The sequence below is a fragment of the Manis pentadactyla genome, chromosome 8 (assembly GCF_030020395.1).
Source record: "Manis pentadactyla isolate mManPen7 chromosome 8, mManPen7.hap1, whole genome shotgun sequence".
In the NCBI taxonomy this organism is placed as follows: domain Eukaryota; kingdom Metazoa; phylum Chordata; class Mammalia; order Pholidota; family Manidae; genus Manis; species Manis pentadactyla.
In genome coordinates this window covers 53,878,763-53,902,550 of record NC_080026.1, presented here as the reverse complement: position 1 = coordinate 53,902,550, position 23,788 = coordinate 53,878,763, and the positions used below count along the sequence as shown (strand labels likewise).

At 41.0% G+C, this 23,788-nt stretch overlaps 1 protein-coding gene across 2 annotated transcripts in view; it reads right to left on the bottom strand.

Annotated features, from left to right (window-relative positions):
- Positions 1–13,261: 13,261 nt before the first annotated feature.
- The window catches only part of EDARADD (EDAR associated via death domain), a 65,530-nt gene continuing 55,003 nt past the window's right edge, over positions 13,262–23,788 (bottom strand). For both annotated transcript variants that reach the window (XM_036919318.2, XM_036919320.2), the window contains one exon: positions 13,262–15,214. In XM_036919318.2, coding sequence (XP_036775213.2) covers positions 14,832–15,214 — 383 coding nt within the window. In that variant the 3' untranslated portion in view covers positions 13,262–14,831. The remainder of the gene's footprint in view (positions 15,215–23,788) is intronic.

Genomic DNA, 23,788 nt, shown 5'->3' with positions numbered 1-23,788 from the left:
TCCAGAGCACCATGTAATGTGGGTTCTTGCTCCTGGAGCAAATCTCCAGGGCTGGGTGTTTAGTAGTCCTGGGCTTCTATCCCCTCTTCACTCCATTTCTCTTCCTTTCTGTTCTTTCTTTCAGGATTAGTTGTATTTGCTGTATTTTCATATTACATGTGGTTTTGCGAGGAGGTTTCTGCCTCACTTCTCATGCCACCATCTTGTTTCTTATGCTGCTGCTTGGAGAGTTTCTCTCTGCTTTTGGAACATTCCCTTCCTTCTCCCTCCAAAGCTTGAGCTGCTCCATCCCAGGAAGTCTATGTGCTCCCAGCACAAGCAGTTGTCTACTTCTCTTCTCCCATGTATTTCATGACCTGGCTGCAGAAGAAGAGCTAATCTGACTTGATTTTGATTTGAGGTTAATCCAGCAGATGTATGATCACCCATGAAGGGGGTGTTGAGGTGTAAAAGGAAACTTGGGGGTGGGAGACCAGCTATGATTATGGCAATTGGCCCAGCAAGAGAAGATGCTGTGGGCTGGTCTGGGTGGTATGGTTGAGTCTGACAACAGGACTGCTGGTTGAAGGATGGCAATGCCAAGCTTGAATTCCCAGTTTCTTACCGTAGTAAATGGGCATTCTTCACTGAGTAGGTATTTAGGGGAAATAGCAGAGACTGGCGGGCAATGACATCTGCCATTTTAGGTATATTATATTTGAAGCCCCTGAGACTTGTTCCATGGACAGTTGTGTACATATATAGGAGGCAAAAGAGGCAGTCATGGCTAAGAAATAAAATCATGGGTTACCAACTAAGAGGTGGTAATTGAAGTCAGAGAGAAAGGGAAGACAAAATTCAATGCTGAGGGTCACCAACATTTAATGAGGCAGGTGAGGAAGAGGAGGCCCCAAAGGAGACAAATGGAAAAAAAAACAGAGAGGTGGGAAATAACCAGGATAGGATGGAGTCTCAGAAGCCAAGGGAGGGATGAACTTTAATGTTAAATGCAGCAAAAAGAAAATACTCCTGGCTCCTCACTTCCACCAGCAGACATGAGGCCCTCAGCACCCTCTGAGTACTCTCCAGCTAGAAATGACTCCCCAGAGTCCATGGGGGCATCACACCTGTTTTTCTTCCATGGAATTCCCAGGATTCTCTGCACGGTGTATTTCTTCCCTGAGCATGGAGACACTTCTCCAGCTGCATGGCTGTAGCTCCATGATACCTGGGGGTCAAGGGCACTGCTCCTTCCCACTTACCATTCCTGCTGCTTTTCTGAAGTCTGGGAGTCAGATGAAGTTTTTCTGAGAAAGTGGTGTTAAGGATGAGGCCTCTGGGTTGAGTAGGATGAACTACAGAAGGGCAGGGTGCCCAGGGATATGCATAGCTGGGGTGTGGGCAGGGGTGGACGGAGCAGCATGCGGTGAAGACTAGGGTAGGAAAGAGAATGATGGTCACAGACACCTCAAAAACCAATGTGGCTGAAACATCAGGAGCTGTGAGAGAGTGGAGCCAGATGGCACTTGGTGGTGGAGGGAGGAGGCACATCACACAGGCCCTTGCAGGTCATGTTGATGATTTGGGGCTTTATCTTCAAAAGGGGAACCTATTGCAGGGAATCAGGTGGGAATGACAGGATCCAGAGACCAGATGATGGGCCATTACAGGGTGAGAATGGGTTAGAATGGTGGTCATGTGGATTGAGTGGAGGGCAGAGAGGTGATATCTGGGAGGTGGAAGAGACAGGGAAGGAGAGGAGGTCTTAATGATGACTTAAGCAACCAGGGGTGATAAGACAGGGAACTCTGAGAAACAATTTTGGAAAGAAGGACCATAGGTTCAGTTTAGGACAGGCTGAGTTTGAGGTGCCTGGGAAGCATCCATGTGGAGACGTAGACTGTTTGGGATGTTTAGCAGCTCAGAGGACAATCCTGGGATGAAGATAGGTTAGGAGAGGTGAGAAGTAATCATGGAATCGTCCTTCACATACAGATGTTACAGCATCTGAAGCTCTTCATTGGATTATTTAACTTTCTTCCTACCTCAGTGATTCTCAATCTGTCCTGCCCATTCCTGGACCACATGCAGCAATCTCCAGGAACACCTCCCATCATGTATGGCAATTCTCCTGAGTCTACATGCTCCTTGGCAGAGGCAGGTGTTGCTTATCTTTGCCTCCCAGGGGCGAGGACACATTTTAGAAACTCATTAGTTTTCTGATTGGTGACTGGCCAACAATGCACATGATCAACTGTGTAAGAATCTATATAAAAGCACCAATTAGAAACAATGGTTGACATCAATCTTTAATTGTAGAGTGCTCACTATTATAGTTAAAAGTAATCTTTATTTATAAGAAAAATATAACATCATACAGGAATGGGGAGGGTGATCAAGATGGCGGGGTGAGTAGGGTGGGAGAAATCTCCTCCCAAAACCATATTTTGAAATAACATCAAATACAACTATTCCTAAAAGAGAGAACAGAAGATACAGTATAACAGCCAGGCTACATGATATCTGCGAGAACTCAGCATCTCATGAAAAGGGTAAGATAAAACACTGTGACCCAGTGGGACCCAAGCACTACCCCCACCCCAGCTCACCAGAGGAAGGAAAAAAATCAGAGTGGGGAGGGAGTGGAAGCACAGGATTGCTAAATAACCAGCCCTAGTAATCTTCACCTGGAGCACACACATTTATTGCATGGTGTACTGGATATTAGAGAAATGGAAAAGTAAAATCCGAGACTGAGACTGCGAGCAGGTCCCCAAGCTGGCTTCCCTGGGACAAAAGAAAAGCAGGTGCTTTAAAAGTCTTAAAGGGACAAGGGTTTAACAGGGGGACAAAATCATCCCAGCACACTCAGCCCAGCAGGCTGGGAATCCTAAGGAACTTCAGGCACCTGAACCCCCTGGGTGGCAACGCAGCTTTGAAGTCCCTCATGGTGATAAGCAGCCTGCCATTCATTACCCCCCACCAGCACTACAAGCAAACCGGCTGACCAGCCATTGCTACAGACCAGCCAGGGAGCAGCCCCGCCCACAGCAACCACACAGAGGCTTCTCCAAGCATGCAGTTAACCAGGCAAGAACCAGAGGCTGTGACCAGAGCTCAGCTGCCTGGCACATACAGAGGAAGCAGGTACAAGGACTGGAAGTAATGAAGGGTGCTGTTCTCACAGGAGAACACACGCTGTTTATCTGTGACCCCTGCTAGTGCCCTAGGCGATCCCAAGGGCTGCCCCACCCATGGCAGCTCAGGGGATTAACTCAGAGACTGGGCCCTGTGTGGAGTTAACCGGCACAGGCAGCAGAGAAGGGCAAGGCAACCAGCAAACAGGAAGGGACTTTGTTCTCTGAGCTGACACACACGCCACTCGCTGGCAATCACTTCTGTAACAATGAAAAGGCAGAAGAACCTGGTCCAGTCCAAAATCACTCAAATGCCAGAGAGAAGGCCTATGAGACAGATATAACCAATCTTCCTGAAAAAGAATTCAAAGTAAAAGTCATAACTATGCTGATGGACCTGCAGAGAAATGTGCAAGAGCTAAGGGATGAAGTTTGGAGAGAAATAACAGAAATGAAACAAGCTACAGAAGGGCTTAAGAGCAGATTGAATGAGGCGCAAGAGACTGTTAATGGAATAGAAATCAGAGAACAGGAATACAGAGAAGCTGAGGCAAAGAGAGATAAAAGGATCTCTAGGAATGAAAAAATATTGAGAACGGTGTGACCAATCCAAATGGAACAATATTCACATTATAGGGGTACCAGAAGAAGAAGAGAGAGAAAAAGGGATAGAAAGTGTCTTTGAAGAAATAATTGCTGAAAACTTCCCCAAGCTGGGGAAGGAAATAGTCTCTCAGACTACGGAAGCCCACAGATCTCCCAACACAAGGGACCCAAGGACAACACCAAGACACATAATAATTAAAACAGCAAAGATCAAAGACAAGGACAGGGTATTAAAAGCAGCCAGAGAGAGAAAAATGATTACTTACAAAGGAAAACCCATCAGGCTATCATCAGACTTCTCAAAAGAAACCTTACAGGCCAGAAGAGAATGGCATGATATATTTAATGCAATGAAACAGAATAGCCTTAAACCAAGAATACTGTATCCAGCAGGATTGTCATTTAAATTTGAAGAAGGAATGAAACAATTTCCAGATAAGCAAAAGCTGAGGGAATTTACCTCCCACAAACCACCTCTACGGGGTATTTTAAAAGGACTCCTCTAGATGGAAGTACTCCTAAGGCAAAATAGATGTCACCAGAGAAATTCAAATCACAGCAAAGAAAGCAAACCAAATACTAACTAAAGGCAAAAAATGAAATCAGCTATCCACAAAAGCACTCAAGGGAAACACAAAAGAGTACAGAATAAAACATATAACATAGAAAGAGTGGAGGAGGAAGAATAAGAAGGGAGGGAAAAAAAGAATCATCAGACTGTGTTCATAATAGCGTAATAAGTGAGTTAAAGTCAGACAGTTAGATAGTAAAGAAGCTACCCTTGAACCTTTGGTAACCACGAATCCAAAGCCTGAAATGCCAATAAGTACATATCTATCAATAGTCACCCTAAATGTAAATGGGCTGAATGCACCAATCAAAAGACACAGAGTAATAGAATGAATAAAAAGAAAGACTGATCTATATGCTGCTTATAAGAGATTCACCTCAAAGTCAAAGACATACACAGACTAAAAATGAAGGGATGGAAAAAGATATTTCATGCAAACAATAGGGAGAAAAAAGCACGTGTTGCAGTACTTGTATAACACAAAACAGACTTCAAAACAAAGAAACAAGAGATAAAGAAGGACATTACATAATGATGAAGGGATCAGTCCAGCAAGAGGATATAACAATTATAAATATCTATGCACCCAACACAGGAGCACTGACATATGTGAAAGAAATACTAAGAGAATTAAAGGAGGAAATAGAATGCAATGCATTCATTCTAGGAGACTTAAACACACCACTCACTCCAAAGGACAGGTCAACCAGACAGAAAATAAGTAAGGACATGGAGGCACTGAACAACACTAGAACAGATGGACCTAACAGACATCTACAGAACTCTATACCCAAAAGCAACAGGATACACATTCTTCTCAAGTTCACATGCAACGTTTTCCAGAATAGACCACATTCTAGGCCACAAAAAGAGCCTCAGTAAATTCAAAAGACTGAAATTCTACCAACCAACTCTCAGATCATAAAGGTATAAAACTAGAAATAAATTATACAGAGAAAACAAAAAGCCTCACAAACACATGGAGGCTTAATAACATGCTGCTAAATAATCAATGGATCAATGACCAAGTTAAAACAGAGATTGAGCAATATATGGAGACAAATAAAAACAACAGCACAACACTCCACCTTCTGTGGCATGCAGTGAAGGCAGTTCTAAGATGAAAGTATACAGCAATCTAGGCCTATTTAAAGAAGGAAGAACAATCCCAAATAAGTAGTCTAAAGTCACAATTATTGAAACTGGATAAAGAAGAAGAAATGAGGCCCAAAGACAGCAGAAGGACAGACATAATAAAGATCAGAGAAGAAATAAATAACATTGAGAAGAATAAAACAAAAGAAAAAAATCAATGGAACCAAGTGCTAGTTCTTTGAGAAAATAAACAAAATAGATAAACCCATAGCCAGACTTATTAAGAGAAAAAAGAGGATCTAAACACACAAACAGAATCATAAATGAGAAAGGAAAAATCACAACAGACCCCACAGAAATACAAAGAATTATTGGAAAATACTATGAAAATCTATAATGTCAATAAACTGGATAACCTCGAAGAAATGGACAACTTCCTAGAAAAATACAACCTTCCAAGACTTACCAAGGAAGAAACAGAGTATCTAAACAGACCAATTACCAGCAACGAAATTGAATCGGTAATCAAAAACCTACCCAAGAACAAAACCTCTGGGCCAGATAGATTTACTGCTGAATTTCATCAGACATTTAGAGAAGAAATAATACCCATTCTCCTTAAAGTTTTCCAAAAAATAGAAGAGGGCAGAATACTTCCAAACTCATTCTATGAAGCTAGCATCACTTTAATACCAAAACCACTCAAATACAAAACAAAGGCCCCACAAAATAAGAAAATTACAGACCACTATCTCTGATGAACATAGATGCAAAAATACTCAACAAAATATTAGCAAACCGAATTAAAAAATACATCAAGAGGATCACACACCATGATGAAATGGGATTCATGTCAGGGATGCAAGGATGTTACAACATTTGAAAAATTCATCAATATCATCTGCCACATCAACAAAAAGAAGGACAAAAACCACACGATCATCTCCATAGATGCTGACAAAGCATTCGACAAAATTCAACATCCATTCATGATAAAAAGTCTCAACAAAATGGGTATAGAGGGCAAGTACCTCAACATAATAAAGGCCATATATGACAAACCCACAGCCAACATCAATCATACTTAACAGCGAGAAGCTGAAAGCTTTTCACGTAAGACTGGGAACAAGACAGGGATGCCCACTCTCCCCCTTTTATTCAACATAGTACTGGAGGTCTTAGCCACATTAATCAGACAAAACAAAGAAATAAAAGGCATCCAGATCAGTAAGGAAGAAGTCAAAATGTCACTATTTGCAGATGACATGATATTGTACATAAAAAACCCTAAAGACTCCACTCCAAAACTACTAGAACGAATATCTGAATTCAGCAAAGTTGCCAGATACAAAATTAATACACAGAAATCTGTTGCATTCCTATACACTAACAATGAACTAGCAGAAAGAGAAATCAGGAAAACAATTCCATTCACAATTGCATCAAAAAGAATAAAATACCTAGGAATAAACCTAACCAAGGAAGTGAAAGACCTATACTCTCAAAACTGCAAGACATTCTTAAGAGAAATTAAAGAGAACTCTAACAAATGGCAATTCATTCCATGCTCTTGGGTAGGAATAATTAACATTGTCAAAATGGCCATCCTGCCTAAAGCAATATACAGATTCAGTGCAATCCCTATCAAAATACCAACAGCATTCTTCAACAAACTGGAACAAATAGTTCTAAAATTCATATGGAACCACAAAATACCCCGAATAGCCAAAGCAATCCTGAGAAGGAAGAATAAAGCATGGGGGATCTCACTTCCCAACTTCAAGCTCTAGAACAAAGCCACAGTAATCAAGACAATTTGTTACTAGCAGAAGAACAGACCAACAGATCAGTGCAACAGAATAGAGAGTCCAGATATTAACCCAAACATATATGGTCAATTAATATACAATAAAGGAGCCATGGTTAACAATGGGGAAAGACAACCTCTTCAAAAACTGGTGTTGGCAAAACTGGACAGCTACATGCAAGAGAATGAAACTGGATTACTGTCTAACCCCATACACAAAAGTAAATTCAAAATGGATCAAAGACCTGAATGTAAGTCGTGAAACCATAAAACTCTTAGAAAAAAACATAGGCAAAAATCCCTTGGATATAAACATGAGCAACTACTTCATGAACATATCTCCTTGGACAAGGGAAACAAAAGCAAAATGAACAAGTGGGACTATATCAAGCTAAAAAGCTTCTGTACAGCAAAGGACACCATCAATAGAACAAAAAGGCATCTTACAGTATGGGAGAACATACTCATAAATGACATATCTGATAAAGGGTTGACATCCAAAATATATAAAGAGCTCATGTACCTCAACAAACAAAAAGCAAATAATACAATTAAAAAATGGGCAGAGGATCTGAAGAGAAACTTCTCCAAAGAAGAAATTCAGATGGCCAACAGGCACATGAAAAGATGCTCCACATCGCAATCATCAGAGAAATGCAAATTAAAACCACAGTGAGCCAAAAGACAAACAACAGCAAATGTTTGCAAGGATGTGGAGAAAGCAGAACCCTCCTACACTGCTGGTGGGAATGTAAATTAGTTCAACCATTGTGGAAAGCAGTATGGAGGTTTCTCAAAAAGCTCAAAATAGAAATACCATTTCACCCACGAATTCCACTCCTAGGAACTTACCCTAAGAATGCAGGAGTCCAATTTGAAAAAGACATTTGCACCCCTATGTTTATAACAGCACTATTTACAATAGCCAAGAAATGGAAGCAACCTAAGTGTCCATCAGTAGATGAATGGATAAAGAAGATGTGGTACATATACACAATGGAATATTATTCAAGCATAAGAAGAAAACAAATCCTACCATTTGCAACAACATGGATGGAGCTAGAGGGTATTATGCTCAGTGAAATAAGCCAGGCAGAGAAAGACAAGTATCAAATTATTTCACTCGTCTGTGGAGTGTAAGTACAACGAAAAAAATGAAGGAACAGAACAGCAGCAGAATCACAGAACCCAAGCATGGACTAACAGTTACCAAAGGGAAAGGGACTGGGGAGGATGTGTGGGAAGGGAGGGATTAGGGGGAAAAGGGGGCATTATGATTAGCACAGATAATGTAGGGGCGGACACAGGGAAGGCAGTGTAACACAGAGAAGACAAGTTGTGATTCTATAGCTTCTTACTATTCTGATGGGGTATGTGGTGGGGACTTGGTAATGGGGAGAGTCTAGTAACCATTATGTTGCTCATGTAATTGTATATTAATGATACAAAAAAAATCATACAGGAATAAATGTGAAGGAAGCTTACAAAGTACAGCATTAGGATATATAAAGAGTATCAGAATTCAGTAGTTTAAACACTTAGCTTCCATCAGCTAACAAAATGTGACCCAGGAAGTGTCAAAGGTCACGCTTCAAATGGGTTACTGGGTGTCACAGGAAACAGAAGGGCCTGGCTCACCTTAGGAATTTATGAGAAGCTACCCTCTTCTTCATTTTCAGAAGGGTTGATAAAACTTCAATGTGTACCCTTGCCTGCTTTGATCTTGTCAACTCAACCATAGAGCTGATTTCTCAGAGGCATCCCCAACTAAACATGGCTGCAGGAAGGAATAGCACAGGCTTCCCTCTGCCGTGGGTCTTCAGCATGTGGTGAGTACCACCAGGGATGGCACCAGCTGGCCCGGAGGCCCTGGCAGGCCCAGCACACGGTTCAGCATCACTGCCACAGTGCTCTCTGAACACAAGGGAAGTGAGGGCATTGCCCTCATGCATTTACAACCAAGTGTGCTAGGTCCAGAAGGGGGATTTGAATTGCCAAGTAGGAAAGCATGGAACAAATAAGGTGAATGTTTCTCATCAATTCTTCGGGAAAATATAGTTATGTATGTTTCAGTTGCATGGTTTTAACTTGAAAACAGTTTTAACATAATTAGGCTCAAAATTTCATTAAAAATGAAAGACAGTCCAGCATGTTGCTTCTGCATGTGTAAATGAAAATAGGAAGATGTTAGCCCACAGCTGAGAGAGAAGGCCATGAGCATAGAGAGGAAATCTGATTGGAGAATTGAGTGAATGGCACTAAAGTAAACAACACAAAGAGCAGAGATATGGACCCAAAGGAGAGGGAAATTACAGAACAGGCAGAAGTGGAAAAAGTTAAAAGGAGGATAGACTTGACTCAAAATTACATGAAACATTTATTCATATATAAATGAAAGGGAATCTGCTAGGCCTTAGTTATTAATAATGTACTTAAAAACATGGCTTTTAAAAAACTTTATATTATAGAGGAAGAGGAAAGGCTAGTGCTCCTGGTCGATGACTGCTCTAACAAAGGGAGAGCAAGCCTGTTGCCTTTACACACGAAAAGCCACTGCTCCTCGCTGTCCCTGCTCGGATGTGAAAGACAGAGCATCGCTGAATTGAAAAGAAGAGAGAACAAATATCCACAAACATGGAGGGAAGGCCCTACTGAGTGCTTAAACATAAATCTCCCAGTATGAGCTGTTATTGGGTTTAACCTGTCACCCGTCTGATCTGAACGATGGGGCGAAGTGACCATGGACGCCTTCGCTTGCATTTGGTGTTGTGTCAAATTAAATGCGCTCTTCTGATCATCTTTCAGCGCACCTACTTATAAGGGTTCTAACATACAGCCCACAACTGATAGAAAATTGGACGCAGGACGGCAGCCAAACCTGAAAGGATGTGTCGACTCTATCCTCCAGCAGAGGGCAGCACCACATAAAAACTCCTCGGGAAAAACTGAGGTGCAGCATCCTTTGTCCATCACCACGAATTTTCTATAATTATCGAACAGTTATTAGTTTACCAAAAATGAGTGACTCGTTCACATGGGTTATCTTGAATATCAGTGAGCAATCCTGGCAAACAAGTGTAAGCCCTAATAGTTTTTAAATCTTAAATATTTAAATGACATATACCTTATTTGATTCTCTCTTCTTATGCAAGTCATCCTCTGTGTGTATGTGTCCTAAGTGTGTGTGGTATCTAATGACGCTTTGCTTTCCATTCCCCTACATGCAGTGATTTTCTATTGCAATCAAATAAAATGCATGTTACAGAAAGCCTCATTATGTAACACTGCAGATGGGAGTTTTGCTTAAAAGTCTATCTTGGAACTTAGCTAAAGAGATTTCATCCTTCTAAGAGCAAAAGGACCTCATCATAAGCATTTTAGTTCATAGTGTGGTCAATTTAACATGGACCCTATGGACCCCATAATGAGCAGAGCTCTAATGAGCTTAAAATTTTAACAATTATGTGATCGATAAGTCCTAATTTCCTCCCTTTCCACTCTTGCCTTTGTGAAGTATCAGCATATTTATGCTATCACAGTATTTATTTGCTATAAATTAACTTTAAAGAAAGTTATTCTGGATTATTACACAATGGAGTTATAGTTCTATTTCAATTGAGAATTACTCTTTGGTATTTTTGTATGGAACACAGATAAAAGTTATCCTACATTTAGTTGAAAGCTAGAATCTGCATGAACTTTAAATTTAAAAGTATTTTAGTTATATTTCTCTCTGCTGGGTATACTCCTAATAATTAACACTTTTCATAAGGTAAATACCAATCTATACAGATGTCAATATGTGCAAATAATGGCAGAGTCAAATTAAAACAGCTCATTTATATCAACTCTCCTATTTTAAAAAACCTCTTCCAGCCTGGCACTTTCCCCATGCAATTATAATAAGAATGTTAAGCAGTTGCAGCCAGTAGAAGAAATTATTAGCACTCAGGACTTTGGAAGAAATGATGCTCATGGAGAGAGTGGGTGCCCTGTGGTCACATGGTTTTCCTATAATTCCTGGATGTAAAGATAAAGGAGCACACTCAGCTCTGGCCAAATCTGATGCACCTGAATTCTGTGTCTTATCATTTTTGATCCAACTCAAAGGTAATTTCAACTAACATGCACGGTAGCCATGTTTAAGATATACATGGTGATAAATTCAGTTTAAAGTCAAATGTGAACCACAATGAGCTATCACCTCACACCAGTTAGAATGGCCACTATTCAAAAGACAAGAAATAATAAATGCTGGCAAGGATGTGGAGAAATGGGAACCGTCCTACACTGTTGGTGGAAGTATAAATTGTTGAAACTGCTGTGGAAAGCGGTATGTAGGTTCCTCAAAAAACTAAAAATAGAAATACCATTCAATTCAGTAATTCCAGTTCTAGAAGTTTACCTGAAGAAAACAAAATCCCTGATTTGAAAAGATATATGCACCCCTGTGTTTATCACCACACTATTTACAAAAGCCAAGATATGGAAGCAACCTTAGTGTTCATCAAAAATGAATGGATAAAGAAGATGTGGTACATATACACAATTGAATATTATTTAGTCATAAAAGAAATCCTGCTATATGCAACAACGTGGATACATCTAGAGGGTATGATGCTCAGTGAAATAAGCTAGGCGGAGAAAGACAAATACCATATGATTTCACTTATTTGTGGAATCTAAACACAAACCAAAATAGAAGGAACAAAACAGCAGCTGACTCATGGACACTGAGAAGGGACCAGGGGTTACCATGGGGGAAGTGTTGGAGCAAGTGGCAGGGGAAGGTGGGGGTGGTGAAGGAGCACAATAATTCACAATCACAATATAAGTTTGTCACAGGGACAGTAGTACAATATGGAGAATACAGCCAGATTCTGTAATATCTTTCTACACTAATAGTAACCACACTAGAGGGGTAAGAATTTAATAATATGGGTAACTGTTGAACCACTGTATTGTACATTTGAAACCAATATAAGATTGTATGTCAATGATAATTCAACTAAAAAAAGAAGTCAGATGGGAGACTGAAATTTTGAGTCTGGAATTTTGGAAACATCCCATAGAAACACTGCCAATAGGGACCCATGGTCTCAAAGCAGCCCACAAAAAGCTTTCAAATCAGAAAAATCTGACATATCAGGAACCTTAAAATTTTTTTATTTGCAGTTGAGGCCGAGGGAAAATTAGAAAGTCACATCCCTCAGCTGCTGTCCCAAGCCACCAGGAGCGGCCATGGCCTGCCGTGGCTTTCGACAGAGCAGGGCCTCCCAGGAGCTAGCCCTTGGGTGACCAGGGAAGTCCCCGGGGAAGCAGCGGGCAGGCAGAGTGGTGGTGGTGGTGGGGTCACTTCCACCCCCTCTTCCTTCAGGTCTCCCTTTCTTCCTTCTGCAATTCTGCCCTTTGTCAACTAGAGGTGGAGGGAGTGTCTGGAAATAAGGGAAGGCTTCCTGTCCTCATCACTGGGAATGAAGGTGGGGGAAGGTTAGAAGTAACACTTGTTCTTCTCTGTCTCTGTCTGGGAAGGCACAGGCCTGGAGTGGGAGAAAGAAGTAGCCAGGGGTCCCCTCCATCCCCCTGCTTTCCCCTCTCCCACCCTCTATGTGGTCACAGTCCCTGCAGGCTGGTGTTGAGCTAAGGTCACAAGTCTGCTGGGTGGAGCTCAAGGCTGCAGGGGAAAGGAGGGAAGGGACCTTCTGGTAGCACCTGACCAGCAGCAATTAGCAGGACATTTGTCAGGCTGGGACCCACTCCTTATATCCCAAGGGGCAGCAGGCGGTAAGGAATGATGACCAACTGACTGCTGGGGGTCTAATACCACGCAAACTAATCACGACCCTCTTGGTTCCATTTTCGTAACATGTCAATAGCAAATGTCAAAAGGTCATCTGTATTTTCCCACAGTAAATTCTGGGCTCACATACAAGAATATAACATGTAACTTAATGAGAACATGGTACGTAAGATCAAACACCTAGATGGTTAGAGCCCCCTTACAAGTTCTGTAGAGTGCCTGGAATATGGCTGACAATAAAAACTGAACAACCACCTCAATGGACATCAGTTTACAAAAGAATATATTTTTAAAAATCTTTACAGTTTATTACTGGCTTTTATTACTTTAAGTGCATCTTTTATATGAGAAACCTGACAAGGGAAGATAAGTTGGGACTGATTAACCCAGAATCAGAAGTTATAAGGTAAGACTCCATAGGAGATTTTGCTACTTCAGAGTTTACATTGGATAGTGAAACTGACTTTATACATTAGCAATCTAATACAAACAGCTGTAACCATTACTGGAAAAAAATGGTGGTGGTTGAGGAAATAACTTTCTTTTGAGTGAATCCTAATCTTTCTTGTACTCTCATCATGTTATTCATCAGTTTTGCTTATTTTATCAGGGACTTACACAGAATCTCCCCAATTGGAATGAAGTCCCTTGCTTTTCTAAACCCACAGCCAAAACCAAATAGCTTTTGTAAAATTATCAAGCAAACCAAGCTTTGCTCCCTCTCCCCCAAACCCCCAAACATAGAAAATCTGATCTAATAGCCTCTCATAGCTCCTAAACTCCTCCTCCCCCAAACCATCAAATAGAACACTAGATATTCTTTGGACCTCATTTTTCATTTGGTTTAAAATCTTTCAAAACTTAGTTTTTAACCTGTACCTTCCCTCCCAGAATCACCACTAAGGAATCCCCCATCGACTCTGCTGCTGTATAGTGTTAATGAGTCATTTTCAGCTGGGATGGTAGTTGGTAGAGGTGCTTACATTTCACCTATGGCCCAGGTGACTTTTGTCCGTTTCTTAACTGAGCTTCATCTCGGGGGTGAAACACTCAGCTTACATAAAAGATGTGAAAGTAAATATTAAACTGATTTTTAAAAACTCATGGGTAACAAAGGGGCATTTTGTGTATTCTTTGCCAAACACATTTCCCGTGGTCCTTAGGACCCTGCTCAAAAGCTGTTTGACTCTGCCCTCCCAATAATCATCAGGTTTTTAATATTTCTTTCAAAAATACTTGAGCAAATGACATTTCAATAGTGCACATATTATAAAAGTATTTGAATAAGAAAGACAACACATATGTTCAGAAGGGTATTACCACATAATATCAACAGCTTTTTTAATGACTAAGTACTTTAGGACAAAAAAATGAGCACACAGATCAAAAGGGGTGGCTTCTCCAGGTTGCTTCTTCTGTGCTGTGGGAGTGCCGTTGACCATCAACAACCCTGTGCATGAGGATTCCTTGAGGCCATCAATAATCTTAGTCCCTATTTCAGTCTTCAGCAGTATTTAAGAGAAAGGATAATTTTATTTTCATCAAGGCATGAATCCATTCTGATTGTAGGCTTTTGTCCTGGTCTCTCTATGAGTCTACAAAATATTTTTCCCAATTCCAGACGCAAATATTAAGTTGAAACAGATGTGCAATACTAGACACAGAAAAATCCACCACCAAAACAAAATCCCTCCAGAAAACCACCAGCTTTGGGAAAAACGAAAGTCTGCTCTTCCCTGTTCTTATCCTAAACTTTTAAAAGAGAACAGATTCACATTCCTCCTTCACCTGTGGTTGCTTCAAGGTCCTAGGAGGCCAACGGGAAGAAGCTGAGGGCTAGAAGTTCCTGGGGTGGTCTCCACGCCCCCGCTTGGGCCACTCCTCCTCCACCCACCTGCGCAGGACCTTCTCCACGTCAGCCCGGTGGTATAGCCTGCAGAGCTCCATCAGCTGACCCACTGTCCTCTGGTTGTTCCGGAGCAAGAACTCCAAGGTGGGGCTCTGGGGCCTCTGCTCCAGGAAACACAGTTCGTCATAGGGCATGCCCCACTTGCTTGCAAAATTCCTCCAGTTTTTTACTGTTGGGTGACATGGATCCAGCTTTATCTTGATCACATCTAGTAAGTCCTGATCATTGAGCAAGTCACTTATGGTGGGGGCCTGGAGCAAGCAGGAGGAGCAGGTACAGTTCTCTGTGCAGGACTGGTCCTTGCCTACATCTGCAGGAACAGACAATACAGTCCACACGTCAGCAAGAGCCCTAAGCTATGTGTTCATCTCTTCCACCCTCTCTTTTCCTCTGAATTGCCAAGAGATCAGTGTAAGAATAATACAGCGTATCTTTTAGAGGAATATTTCAGGATACTCATTTCTATAAACTCACACCATAGTGTGTTCTTTATAGCTAAGGATGGGTTGCTTTGCTGAAAGCAGTAGTAAGTTTTTATGCAGTCACTTTCCCTTCCTTTCTGAGACTCCTTGTGGCTTACAATGTGCATTTGTGACACTGCCGGCTCTGATGAGCAGAGCTCTCTCTGAGGGATCACCAGTCCAGAGGGAGTCAGACTCTGCCGTCCCAGATAAACCAGCCCATACTTGCCTGCCCCTCCACTCATACCCCTTCCAAGTTATAAGTCAGCCCTGACAGCTTTTTAATGCCAAACACAGCATGTTAGGGTGTAAAGGATTGCACGGTTCTTTAAAAGGCCTTCAAACACACACATACCAAAAACTGGAATATCCACTCCACACGCATATTTGAAAAAGAGTGATAACTGATAATGCCAGAAAATTTACTTTTTAAATTTATGGCCACCTTATCAACCCTTGCCTTTATCTGTGTTTTCTTCACCCATGGGGCTGCCTCTGAAGTGGAGCCAACACCCTAAGGTATGCACAGCAGGGATGAGCAGGAGGCTTCTGAGCTGAGCTTCACCAAGAAGTGTGGCCCCAGCCCAGAGGGAAGGTGACCCTCACCAGGAGTCCTCTTCTGCCTCATTTCAGTGCCAGGGAGCATGTCAGTAGGAGGATGAAGTTAGTAGGTGAGAAGTGTTGGCAAGTTATTTATGATAAAGGGGTAAACGGTGTCTGCACAGCATGGCAACTGGAGTGACTTAAATTCTGCACCCCGCTGGCTCTCCCAAGCCCCCTGACTAGGGACATGAACAGCCAGATGCTGTGCTGGAGATCACCAGCTGGGAGAACTCTGGGAGGTCGGATGACCATGGACCCATGGACTTCCCAAGTTGGGAAAGTAAAGAACTTGAGGGAAAAAGGGACTTTAGTGATCATGAGGTTGAGAACCAGCAATTTAGAGGCAAGTACACATTAAAAGATAATGAGAGCCATGAAAATTATGCTCATATTCTTTGACCTTTCATACAACTTCTGGGACTCTAGCCTAAGGAGATAATCTCAAATATGTATATACATGAATATATTTATTAGTCTTACTTATATTACTCACTTTTTAAACAACTTAAATGTAAAAGGTGACTAGTGAAAAAAATTACTGTACTACTTGATGGAATATTACTTCAGTAATTATGAAGACTATGTAGCAACCGAGAAAATACCTGTGCTGTAGTGGTAAGTGAAAAATGCAAGATGTAAAGAATGTATGTACTCTATGATTAGAACTATGTAAAAACTTGATGATACTGTTACTAGGAAGGAAATGTAGAAGAATATTAATAACTATTGTTTTAATATTTTTAATATGTTTCCCTTTTCCAAACTTTCTCTGGTGGTGCAATATTTTTCCCATAACCAAATCAGTGTATTACATTAACAAATATATTGTTTAGCTTACCACAATGGAGCATCCCTATTTGCCAAACTTCACTTGCACCTTTGAGACTACCCTTTCCTCCCTTCTCCAATAACTTTTTTTCCACAAATATCTCCTCTCTTTCCCCTCATCCCAGCCACCCATCTCTATTGATTCTCTTTAGTTTATCCACAAATATGAACAAGGACTCTTCTATCATAAAAAATAAGCTCAAACTACCTTTCTCTGGTGTCACAGCTTGCTGAAGCTGCTTCTCTTTTCACTTATTTACTGTTAAACTTCTAGAGGGAGAATTCAAATCCTGCTGCCTCAATGTATCACCATGTCTCTAACCTTCATTTCTTTGGGCTTCAAGTAACATCTGATGCAGCCTAATTCCTGCCAAACCTTGTGAAGACTGGACCCAGTTCCCTGCACTCCACCTGTTGGCTAGAATCCAGCTCTGTCTGAACAGAAAAATCCAGGGCAGAGGCACAGATCCCCACCTGACTTTGAGGATCATCTGGACCTCCCAAAGCTGCTAATATCCCCATCACACCAGTAACTCTGGGGAATGACAGCCTCTGGAACTGGATCCAAGACACATTTGCCCCTTTGGACAATGGACATTGCACTGCAGGCTCCCTCCTCCCTGATGGTGCCTTCTGTCAACCCAGAACCATATCCCCAGGCCATCCCACTATGTCCCAGGCACACCCATTCCCTATCTGCCTGACAAGCTGACTCGAGCCTGTCTCATCACAGAGTCCTTGGGAGTGACAAGGGGGCACTCTAGTTCCTCCCTTTCCCCTTCCTCATTCTCTCCCTTTGGTCATCTCCACTTCCAACAACCTCTACAAGTTCATCCCACAAGAATGGAAGCCTCTTTCTCTTTGCATCTGCAGGACCCACTCAGCCCTTGGCATATAGTAAATGCTTACCCTGAATGAGTGAGCAATGCATGAGTGAATAAATGAATGATTAGTCCTGCCTGAATTCCTGGGCTCCAGACCTGACCACATCCTCATGATGTACAGATGACATCTCCACTTAATGGACCTAAAACAGCACTAAAGCTTCTCCCCCTGTGCACCAAAAGCATCTGACCCCATATTTATACTTGCAGTCAGCCCTCTGGTGTCCTTAGACTCTTTCACTGCATCCAGTTACTCTGTTGGAGCTCCCATGCTATAATTCCTGCCTTATCTCCCATTACTTCCTTAAACAACCTGTGGTCCAGACAAGCTAGACTATTCTGCTCCCTGAATAGACAACCTACTATTTTTTATCTTAAAAGCCTAAATTTTAAAAAACTAACATAGGCTCAGCATAGAAAATTTAGAAATTATGTACAATTATTGATTCTTGTATAAACTATTGAACATTTAAGGGTCTTCCCAAATTTTCATGACAAGGAGTAACAATTCAATGCAGACCCTTAGCCACATTTTAACCATCTCACCAGTAATGAGATTACTAGGCCAAAAGGTGCAGCATTCTAAAACTATCAATGAATGTGCCAAAAACTGCTTTCCAGAAATAAAGACTGCATGACTTTATACTCCAACCAGGATACAGCGATGGTGCTTCTCTCACTTCATCTTTGTCAGCACCAAGTATTAGTTTAAAAAAATCTTTGTCAATTTCACAGGTGGAAAAAGTATACCTTCTACAGATGGGATTAAAGATGGTGGTGTGAGAGGAGAGACAGAGGCTTCCTCCTAAAATTGGATACAATTAGAAAATTTAATTGGCACAACTAATCCTGAGAGAGCAACAGGAAAGAGGTTGCGTCAGACTTCACACACCTGGAGAGAAGAGTAGACCTCAGCAAACGGGGTAATGTACCAGAGCTGCGGCTCCGCAGGACCTGAGCCCCTTCCCCACCCCAGCTCACCAATGGGAGGAAGACAAACAGAGCAGGGAGGGAGTGGAAGGCTTGGGACTGCTGAATACCTAGCTCCGGAGATCTGCACTGGGAGCACAAACCTACATTTCACGGTGTTTCATGAGACTCGCATGACTACCGGGTTGGAAAGTTAATACAGGCAGAGTTCCTGGGGAGACTGGGATTCCGGCTGCTTGTGGAAAGCAGGGATCCATATCTGGCTACTCTGGGACAAAAACTTATACCTGTGTGCCCGGCCCACTGGCTCAGGCAGTGGAGACAGGCACAGCAGCCAGGAGGCGGGGAACAGCTCTTTCCTACCCCCAGTACCAATCCCCTGTGACCCCTGACATTGCTTCAGGGGCTCAGCAGCTCCAGAATAGAGCTTCTGGACACTAGAGGACACCATATACAAACATGAAACACCAAAGGAACCTTGTCCAGAGTAAAATTGTTAATACAACTCCAGAGAAAGATTTAAATGATATGGACCTCATGACTCTTCCTGAAAGGGAGTTCAAAATAAAAATAATCAACATCCTAATGGAGGTACGGAGAGACATTCAAGAACTCAGGAATGAATTCAGGTCATAGATTCAATCGTTAAGGAACACGATGGAGGGTATTAAAAGCAGGTTGGATATGGTGGAGGAGACAATAAATGAAATAGAAACTAGAGAAGAGGAATACAAAGAAGCTGAGGCACACAGAGAAAAAAGGATCTCTAAAAATGAAAGAATATTGAGAGAACTGTGTGATCAATCCAAGCGGAACAATATTCACATTATAGGGCTACCAGAAGAAGAAGAAGAGAGAGAAAGGGATAGAAAGTGTCTTTAAGGAGGTAGTTGCTGAAAACTTCCCCAATCTGGGGAAGGAGATAGTCTCTCAGGCCATGGAGATCCGCAGATCTCCCAACACAAGGGACCCAAGGAAGACAACACCAAGACACATAGAAATTAAAATGGGAAAGATCAAGGATAAGGACAGACTGTTAAAAGCAGCCAGAGGCAGAAATAAGATCACATAAAAAGGAAAGCCCATCAGACTAACAACAGACTTCTCAGCAAAACCTTACAGGCCAGAAGGGAGTGGCATGATGTATTTAATGCCATGAAGCAGAAGGGCCTGGAACCAAGGTTAATTTATCCGGCAAGATTATCATTTAAATTTGAAGAAGGGATTAAACAATTTCCAGATAAGCAAAAGCTGAGAGAGTTTACCTCCCACAAACCATCTCTGCAGTCTATTTTGGAGGGACTGCTATAGATGGAAGTGTTCCTAGGGTTGGATAGCTGTCACCAGAAGTAGTAAAACCATGGTAGGGAGGGTGGAGCAGCTGATTGTGATGCAAATGCAAAATTAAATTGATTATCCCCAATGTCAATCAAGGGATAGAGAAAAAGTATAGAATCTGATACCTAAGATGTAAAGAATGAAGGAGGAAGAAAAAGGAGGAGAAATAGAAAAGAACCTTTAGATTGTGTCTGTAACAGCATACTAAGTGAGTTAAGTTAGACTCTTAGATAATAAGGAAAGTAACCTGGAACCTTTGGTAACCACGAATCTAAAGCCTGAAATGCCAATAAGTACATACCTATTGATAATCACCCTAAATGTAAATGGACTGAATGCACCAATAAAAAGACACAGAGTCACTGAAAGGATAAAAAAACAAGACCCATCTATATGCTGCTTACAAGAGACTCACCTCAAACCCAAAGACATGCACAGACTAAAAGTCAAAGGATGGAAAAAGATATTTCATGCAAACAATAGGGAGAAAAAAGCAGGAGTTGCAGAACTAGTATCAGACAAAACAGACTTCAAAACAAAGAAAGTAACAAGAGATAAAGGACATTACATAATGATAAAGGGCTCAGCCCAACAAGAGGATATAACCATTATAAATATATATGCACCCAACACAAGAGCACCAGCATATGTGAAACAAATACTAACAGAACTAAAGGAGGAAATAGACAGCAATGCATTCATTTTAGGAGACTTCAACACACCATTCACTCAAAAGGACAGATCCACCAGACAGAAAATAAGTAAGGACACAGAGGCACTGAACAACATGCTAGAACAGATGGACCTAATAGACATCTATAGAACTCTATACCCAAAAGCAACAGGATACACATTCTTCTCAAGTGCACATGGAACATTCTCCAGAATAGACCACATACTAGGCCACAAAAAGAGCCTCAGTAAATTCCAAAAGATTGAAATCCTACCAACCAACTTTTCAGACCACAAAGGTATAAAACTAGAAATAAATTGTACCAAGAAAGCAAAAAGGCTCACAAACACACGGAGGCTTAACAACACGCTTCTAAATAGTCAATGGCTCAATGACCAAATTAAAATGGAGATCCAGCAATATATGGAAATAAATGACAACAACAACACAAAGCCCCAACTTCTGTGGGATGCAGCGAAAGCAGTCTTAAGAGTAAAGTATATAGCAATCCAGGCATATTTAAAGAAGGAAGAACAAACCCAAATGAATAGGCTAACATCACAACTATTAAAATTGGAAAAAGAAGAACAAATGAGGCCTAAAGTCAGCAGAAGAAGGGACATAATAAAGATCAGAGAAGAAATAAACAAAATTGAGAAGAATAAAACAATAGAAAAAAATCAATGAAACCAAGAGCTGGTTCTTTGAGAAAATAAACAAAATAGATAAGCCTCTAGCCAGACTTATTAAGAGAAAAAGAGAATCAACACACATCAAAAGAATCAGAAATGAAAAAGGAAACATCACGATGGACCCAACAGAAATACAAAGAATTATTAGAGACAACTATGAAAACCTATATGCTAACAAGCTGGAAAACCTAGAAGAAATGGACAACTTCCTAGAAAAATACAACCTTCCAAGACTGACCAAGGAAGAAAACACAAAGCCTAAATAAACAATTACCAGCAAAGAAATTGAAGCGGTAATCAAAAAACTACCCAGGAAAAAAACCCCTGGGCCAGATGGATTTACCTCGGAATTTTATCAGACATACAGAGAAGATATAATACCCATTCTCCTTAAAGTTTTCCAAAAAATAGAAGAGGAGGGAATACTCCCAAACTCATTCTATGAAGTCAACATCACCCTAATACCAAAACCAGGCAAAGACCCCACCAAAAAAGAAAATTACAGACCACTATCTCTGATTAACGTAGATGCAAAAATACTCAATAAAATATTAGCAAACTGAATTCAAAAATGTATCAAAAGGATCATACACCATGACCAAGTGGGATTCATCCCAGGGATGCAAGGATGGTACAACATTAGAAAATCCATCAACGTCATCCACCACATCAACAAAAAGAAAGACAGAAACCACATGATCATCTCCATAGACGCTGAAAACACATTCGACAAAATTCAACATCCATTCATGATAAAAACTCTCAGCAAAATGGGTATAGAGGGCAACTACCTCAACATAATAAAGGCCATATATGATAAACCCACAGCCAACATCATACTTAACAGTGAGAAGCTGAAAGCTTTTCCTCTGAGATGGGGAACAAGACAGGGATGCTCACTCTCCCCACTATTATTTAACATAGTAGTGGAGGTCCTAGCCATGGCAATTACACAAAACAAAGAAATACAAGGAATCCAGATTGGTAAAGAAGAAGTTAAACTGTCACTATTTGCAGATGACATGATATTGTACATAAAAACCCTAAAGACTCCACTCCAAAACTACTAGAACTGATATCGGAATGCAGCAAAGTTGCAGGATACAAAATTAACACACAGAAATCTGTGGCTTTCCTAACACTAGCAATGAACCAATAGAAAGAGAAATCAGGAAAACAATTCCATTCACAATAGCATCAAAAAGAATAAAATACCTACGAATAAACCTAACCAAAGAAGTGAACGACCTATACCCTGAAAATTATAAGACACTCTTAAGAGAAGTTAAAGAAGACACTAACAAATGGAAATTCATCCCATGCTCTTGGCCAGGAAGAATTAATATCATCAAAATGGCCATCCTGCCCAAAGCAATATACAGATTCGATGCAATCCCTATCAAATTACCAACAACATTCTTCAACAAACTGGAACAAATAGTTCAAAAATTCATATGGTAACACCAAAGACCCCAAATAGACAAAGCAATCCTGAGAAAGAAGAATAAAGTGGGGGGGATCTTACTCCCCAACTTCAAGCTCTACTACAAAGCCATAGTAATCAAGACAATTTGGTACTGGCACAAGAACAGAGCCACAGACCAGTGGAACAGATTAGAGACTCCAGACGTTAACCCAAACATATATGGTCAATTAATATTCAATAAAGGAGCCATGGACATACAATGGGGAAATGACAGTCTCTTCAACAGATGGTGCTGGCAGAACTGGATAGCTACATGTAGGAGAATGAAACTGGATCACAGTCTAACCCCATACACAAAAGTAAATTCAAATTGGATCAAAGACCTGAACGTAAGTCATGAAAGCATAAAACTCTTAGAAAAAACCATAGGCAAAAATCTCTTGGATGTGAACATTAGCGACTTCTTCATGAACATATCTCCCCGGGCAAGGAAAACAAAAGCAAAAATGAACAAGTGGGACTATATCAAGCTGAAAACTTCTGTACAGCAAAGGACACCAACAATAGAACAAAAATGTACCCTACAGTACGGGAGAATATTTTCATAAATGACAGATCTGATAAAGGCTTTACATCCAAAATACATAAAGAGCTCATGCTCCTCAACAAACAAAAAGCAAATAATCCAATTAAAAAATGGGCAGAGGATCTGAACAGACACTTCTCCAAAGAAGAAATTCAGATGGCCAACAGACACATGAAAAGATGCTCCACATCGCTAGTTATCAGAGAAATGCAAATTAAAACCACAATGAGATATAACCTCACACCAGTAAGGATGGCCACCATCCAAAAGACAAACAACAACAAATGTTGGTGAGGTTGCGGAGAAAGGGGAACCCTCCTACACTGCTGGTGGGAATGTAAATTAGTTCAACCATTGTGGAAAGCAATACGGAGGTTCCTCAAAATGCTCAAAATAGACTTACCATTTGACCCAGGAATTCCACTTCTAGGAATTTACCCTAAGGATGTAGCACTCCAGTTTG